The 6,800-nt window shown below is 45.0% G+C and overlaps 1 protein-coding gene across 1 annotated transcript; it reads right to left on the reverse strand.

Annotated features, from left to right (window-relative positions):
- Nucleotides 1-858: 858 nt before the first annotated feature.
- On the reverse strand, nt 859-6,038 carry Penk (proenkephalin). The gene is made up of 3 exons (XM_021160809.2): nt 5,848-6,038; nt 5,210-5,350; nt 859-1,849 (listed from the first exon to the last, which is right to left on the reverse strand). The coding sequence occupies exons 2-3, from the start codon at nt 5,345-5,347 to the stop codon at nt 1,181-1,183; spliced, it is 807 nt and encodes a 268-aa protein (XP_021016468.1). The 5' UTR covers nt 5,348-5,350; nt 5,848-6,038; the 3' UTR covers nt 859-1,180.
- Nucleotides 6,039-6,800: the final 762 nt, after the last annotated feature.

The raw sequence follows: 6,800 nt of genomic DNA on the forward strand, positions 1-6,800 counted from the left end.
GAGCTAATAGGAGAGGTAAGATGTTCCTGAGTCTCCGTAGGGCTGGGCTTTTGGGATGGGTTCCCAGGCTCAGTAACCTGGGTACCTTGTCAGGTGGACCACATAGGCTGGAACAGGGATGCTTGTGGGAACCCCAGGGCACTGTGCAGCCTCTATGGCTTTGAAATGTGACCTGATTTTCTAAAGGACACAGGATAAGGGCTGATGAGGATTCTGGGTAAGTGAGTGGATGGGCAATGCTATCTGTAATTTGAACTAGAAATGTGAAAAAATTGTTGCATTTTTGACATCCGAATGCTTCCCAAATGCCTTTGTTAATGTGAAATATTTATCAGCCCCTTGTGTTTTGACAATTCATATCACAAAATGGTCACAGAGCCTTCTGGATTGTCTGTTTGCCAGATGAATTCGTTGATACATCTCATTCACTCGCTCATTAGCTATTAGGGAATCTGCAAGGGGCATGCAATGATGAACAAGATGTTACCAAATTCTTCCTGTTCTTGCTGGACTACTGGATGGAGAGGAGAAAATGGGGTATAAAGGACATTGACTGGGAACAAGAAGTTTAGGGCTTTAATCCTACTCCTGGTTCAACTCCTGAGCAAATCTAAACTAAGTACTCAGCCGCTCTGGCCCTCCCATTCTGTATGCATAAAATGTGGTTAAATTGTCTTTTCATCCAATTTCGTTCTATTGCACTTACTTATTTAAGAGTCCACATACTAACAAAGAGTTAAATAAAAATATTTGTAGCCTGAGTCAGGAAAGAAAAAAGTCAGTGATGATTCTGCCATAGCAGATGACAGCACTGTCTCTTCATCTAGCATTTACCCACAGACAAATGACATCCAGTTCTTACAATATCATTGTGCAGTTGGGGTCACAGGTTTATTATATTTATATACAAATAAGCATTTATTGATGTTTCGTCAGAAGAGATGAGGTAACAAACTATTGATAACAAGATAGCCACAAGAGACCAATACTGAGCTTCAAGACTCAAAAGAACACAGACCCCTAAAATCACAGCTTTCAGGCAGTGTAGTTATCTAGACCACGAGGGCAACTGTACAGCACAAAGCAGCACGTGACAAGAAACATCATTGACAAGGCAGTTGCTCATGGGGGGTGGGGCAGGCTAGTGGGGGTCGGGGGAAAGGGCTGCTGGGAAAGGGCTTCAGAACCGCATAAAGCCCCCGTATCTTTTCTCTATCTCAGGAACTTCTTTCGAGTAATTTTCACCTTCTTCATCGGAGGGCAGAGACTCAGCAAAGCGCTTCAGGAAGCCCCCGTATCTCTTCTGGTAGTCCATCCACCACTCGGGGCGTCCCACCCTTCTCATGAAGCCCCCGTAGCGCTTCTGCAGCTCTTTTGCTTCATCTTCCAGCTGGGGGCTTCTTTTGAGGCTTCTCATGAAGCCCCCATACCTCTTGCTTATGTCTTCGTCATTGTTGGTGCTCTCCTGTTGGTGGCTGTCTTTCGCACGGTTGTCTCCCGTTCCCAGTAGCTCTTTCAGCAGGTCGGAGGAGTTGGCCAAGGTGTCTCCCTCATCTGCATCCTTCTTCATGAAGCCGCCATACCTCTTGGCAAGGATCTCTCCTCCGTTCGCTTCTTCTTCTGGCTCCATGGGATAAACCTCATCCATCTTCTTCATGAAGCCTCCATACCGTTTCATGAAGCCTCCGTACTTCTTGGCTAGCAAGTGGCTCTCATCCTGTTTGCTGCTGTCTTTGTACATGTCGATGTTATCCCAAGGGAACTCGGGCCTGGACACTTGCAGGAGATCTTTGCAGGTCTCCCAGATTTTGAAAGAAGGCAGCTGTCCTTCACATTCCAGTGTGCACGCCTGCAAAGTCAAGGGGATGAGTGGTTAAGAGACCCTTCTGAACCAATGGTGGACTATTTTCTGCTTTAGTACACACACTGCCACAGAAAAAGGCCAGCTCCTCTCTGTCATAGCTTTCACTCAAACTGAACTAGCAATGGTCCAGGAGCACTGGAACAAAGAAGGGAGGGGATACTAGGGTCTTGTTAGAGATCTTGTTGTATATGGTGTGCCACGTCAGTGTTACAAGGGATACATCCTTAATTCTGAGTCAAGTGGCTGCTTTCAGAACACAATCTCACTGCACTGTTTCCCATGGAAGATGCAATTTTGTCTGAGACTTTGTGAGCCCCAAGGGAGAAATTTCTGTGTACCTGACTGGGGATATTTCCTAAACATTCTCTCCATGTCCTTATCTTAGAGAAGCAATCTTCATTAATGACATGCATGGGATTTACTAATAAGTACCTCATCTACTCCCATGTCCTTGCAAATACTTTTAACCTTTAAAGGAAAAGCCTATAATCTTTACATAAGTTTTAAGAGAAAGCCATTCAAGGCACTATAACACTATAAGTTATTTGGATCCTTATATAACGATTGGTTAAAAATTGAGACACTTTGATCTTTTGCTTTTTTCTTAGCTGATAAAAAAAGATTCCATCATTTTGAACCAATTCCTGCCAATTACCTGGATGCAAATGCACAGATTATTCATATTATTTTCTTGAGATTAAGCCATCGGTATACAAAACAGGTTGTTTTCAGTAGTCATACTCTTTAATAAAGGAGGAATTAGCTGCATGTAATCACACTTTCTTATTATAAAGTAATTAAACTCAAGCCATTATAGAGTAATTAAACTCAAGCTATGGTAAGCTTTAAGCTATGTATCTTAAATTACCTTTCTCAGGCTATATTTTTAAAAAAAATATTCAATTGCTTGCTTACAATAAAAATAACACAAATATCAAATAACATTACAAAATCCTATGGTGTTCCTAAGCCTTTCAGGAGGCATCACAACTTCCTGAAATCTTCTTACACATGCCAGGCTACAGTCCCTTGATTAGACAGAGAACTAGGTCCTTTCTTGGTACTTAAAAATCATATGTTCATATTAAATACACACCTCATTTTCACAACAAAATATTTTGGAATAATAGTTTTAACTAACTTTGAATGGTTATTTTAGTTTTGTGTATAAGAAAATAAGTATATAGGAATATGAAAAAGTTAAAAGAGGAACCAATTAAAATAATTCCATTTTTTCTTGAACATATATGGTTAAAGAAGACTCAAAATATTATTAAAAGTTTAAGATGTTTGAGTGGCAGTAAGATTTCCACTCTAAAAATGTGTGTTCATGACCTTGTTGCCAAAAATGGATGTCATTCATGTAGCTTTTGAGACATTTATTGCATGCTGGATTCTACACCCTAGAGCACACCAGATGGAAAGTTCTAGACAGCATGCAATCTTATCTCAGTACCCTTTACCTACCTCATGGCAGAACTTGGTAAACCAACCAAGCTACTACATACCTTTGGCTGGTTAACCTCATTTTGCCCATGACCTCTAGCTACTATCCAGAACTGCTATTATTTTAACAACATCTGGACATTAACTAAATCTCTGTCAGTGAGAAAATAATATTAAGTGTATGCTACAATTACTCAATCAAACTTCTTCTGAAGATGTGTTTTGATGGATAATGGCTTTTTCCCTAATTGGTTCATACTGTATATGCCCTTCGTCATCTGCATCAAGGATAAGAACAGAGTACAAAGATTTAACATAGCAAGGAAACTGCAAGTGTCTCTGCTGTCTGGGGGTTGGTTGCTAAACAAGAACCTCTGCTCATGCTCCTTGGAACAGGAAGACGAGCATTATTTTTGCACTTGGTAAACTGAACAGTTGAGAGAAATTTTCTTGACTAGGTGTTGTTAAAATATCACTTACATTTGAATTCCCAGATCATATAACTTAGTAAATCTGATATTATTTGAGGTCAGATTATAACTCTTCTAGGATTCAATCATATTTGAGGTCAGATTATAACTCTTCTAGGATTCAATCACCATTAATTACATAGATGGTGGAGAACCTTATGCTACATGCTGAGTTCTGTGCTCACCAAGCAGTGAATAGAGCTAAAATGCCTCAAGTGACTACTCAAAAATAAAATAATAAAAATACCAGTGGCTGTGTATCAGGAGCCAGACAGTCTTCAGTATAGTATGAATCTCCTGCGTATAAAGTCCGTTATTCCCAAGGTTGATTCTTATTTGCACTCTCGACAAGCTCCTGACTATAGGAGGTGGCATAAAGCCGGGTGTGAGCTCTGCTCCTACTTACAATGGAACAATTTTCCCTCACAATGTAAACACATAGTGCTTTCCTGGCCAAGTTAATCTCCATCAACTGAAGTAGACCATATAATCAAAACACTTAAACGAAGAAAACAAACATTTAACTGAAATACTGGCTTGGATTTGGGACCCCTTTGTTTCTTCATTTCAAAATTTTTTAAAAATGTGAACCTTTCTCAAAGGCTCAAGTGTAGTAAGCTGACTCTCTTTTGAACTATCAAGGAATTTTAAAGGCAGGGCAGTAGATCAGTGAGAGAGTATAAAAGAAGCCTCTGGAATTTCAAATGTACAGATTCAGACTTGATGGGATCCCACTGGTGTTTGGAAAGCCCGTGGACTATCATGAAAAGAACAGCCATTTTGTCTCTTCTAGCTCCTGTAAACGACAGGGTATCTTTGGACCGATACCATGTCTTTGGGTACCAACCATCTCTCCTGAGCCCTTGTCACAGTCAAATCAAAGCTGTTACATAAAAGTGCAGTCAAGGCAAGGCAAGGGGATTCTGTCTCCCTTGCTCAAGGGGCGATTAATGAGCTTTTCCTGGCCTCTTCTGGCAACTCTACCTCTCCCCTTGTCCTTTTCCTCCAGTGAGGAGGGACTCAAAGCTAAGGGACCCCAGGAAGAGCAACGGGTTGGCAGTTGGGGTAGTGGGGGCACTCTCACTAACAAAAACATTACATTCTTTGCTGGAAGGATGTTTGAAGGATTTGGGTGTTAAAGTTGGGGTTACTGACAGCCTAGATTAAGTGCTATCCGAGGTAATGAAGAGAACACATCTTGGGGTTCCAAAACTCCAGGGGGAAAACAAAATTGGTTTATGTGGAGATAGATACCTCAGCCCTTAAGGGTCCCAGAGAGACTCGTTCCCAAATTGGGAGACAACAGCTTGGGGATCAACGTTTGGAAGCTCCAGGTAACTTTGGTCCTCAAAGGCTCCTGCCACGCACCTTCTGGCGCAAATGATCGCTAGAAGTCTTCGAGGAGCCCCTCACCGCAAATTCAACTCACCAGGAAATTGATGTCGCCGGGGCGAACCAGGCGGTAGCTGCATTTAGCGCAGTCCTGGCTGCATTCCGCCTGCACTGTAGCCAGGAGGCAGGACCCAAGCGCAAGCAGCCAGGTGCAAAGTCTCAGGAACCGCGCCATGGGCTGTAGGAGAGAAGAACGCGCCTGTGGGGACCCGTTCTGTCTCTGACAAGGTTCTTTAAGAGAGAACCTTGCCGGGTGAGTGGTCGTGGATCAGGACCAGCAGGGACAGTCTTTCCTGAGCCCCGCCCACAACCCAACAGCCTCCCCGGTGCCTCAGGGTGCCTCAGAGAGAGCTTGGACCCTAGCGTTTCCTGCTATCCTAGTGATGCCTGGGACCATTCGGTCTTCCTGGAGGTATCCTATCTTCCCATGGGGAGTCCTGTTTTCCGGATGACATCCTGTCCTTCCGAGGGCGCCCTGTCTTCCCTGGCGTCGGTTGCTTAGGGCAAGATTCTGGAGCGAACACTGAAGTTCGGGGCTCGGGAGCAGGCGCTTGGGGGAATAGGACCCGGACACCCAAAGCAATTAGGAACCCCGAGAAAGTTGGACGAACGCATGCACCGAGGGAACAGGCGACGGTCGCCAAGGCACGGGCGACTTGGGGCAAAGTCACTCACGCTGCCGTTGTTCCAGATGGCGCAGGTTACTGGAAGAGCGTGTACCAGATACCACTCTGCAAGAGAAAGAAAGAAGGCAAGTGTAAGGCGGCCGCGTCGGGGAGCTCTGCGAGGCGCCGGGCAGCGTCGCTGGGCAGCGGGGCTCTGTGCGCCTGCCTTCCTGGCGGCGGCCACAGCCACTTTATAATTAGCCCCAAACCGAAGGAGGCGCGCGCGCCCCAATCGCCGGCGGGCTGCAGCTGACGCAGGCCCTACGCCAACCCGCGCCGACGCCTGGCGGGAGGGGACGTCCCCCCAGCACGCGGCCCCGAGGGTGGCGGGTGCGAGTGGGCGCCGGAGGCTCCCCCACCGAGCAGTTAGGAACTCTGGGGAGTGCACGAAGGGGAAACTGCTTTTCCTTCATGAATCACTTCGGTGGCACTGTGGGTGGGATGTTTGAAAGGGCAGACGGACCTGGGTTTTCGTGAGCTGTTTTTTGGACACCCTCGGATTCCGTGAACCTGCCCCTTCCCTTGCATCCTCTGAAGGCATACTTCAGAGATGACCTCTGCTGAACTATCCGAAAGTCGTTAACTTTTCATCCACCTTGTCCAGACTTTCTTGCTGTCCAATAGATCCGGAGACACAGTAGGCATTCAGTTAATGGTTATGGAAATCAATAATTGAAACTTTCTGGGGATCTTAAACTTTCTTCTTTAGATCAGTGACATACCAGATCACAAAAGCAATAACTCCAGTGCAGAAAACAGAACAAAACAATACCCTCAAACGGACAACCTCAAAAACAAGCACACAAGCAAACCAACATCTCCCTAGATGCGAGAGATATAACTGGTAACAGATCCAAAGGAGAGGTGGTTTAAAACAGCTTTTGAGGCCAGACAGGAGCCTGTTCTCTAGCCTGTGGGGAGCGTGTTCTCTAGGGACCACAGGAGGGATCAATTTCGGGCGGG

Source organism: Mus caroli, chromosome 4 (assembly GCF_900094665.2).
Source record: "Mus caroli chromosome 4, CAROLI_EIJ_v1.1, whole genome shotgun sequence".
In the NCBI taxonomy this organism is placed as follows: Eukaryota; Metazoa; Chordata; class Mammalia; order Rodentia; family Muridae; genus Mus; species Mus caroli.

What these genes read in the sequence shown, in the direction of transcription:
- Penk (XM_021160809.2), bottom strand. Translation starts at nt 5,347, where the DNA reads ATGGCGCGGTTCCTGAGACTTTGCACCTGGCTGCTTGCGCTTGGGTCC. An exon ending in CCGGCGACATCAATTTCCTG is followed by an intron (nt 1,850 to 5,209) that starts GTGAGTTGAATT and finishes TTGACTTTGCAG; the next exon opens with GCGTGCACACTGGAATGTGA.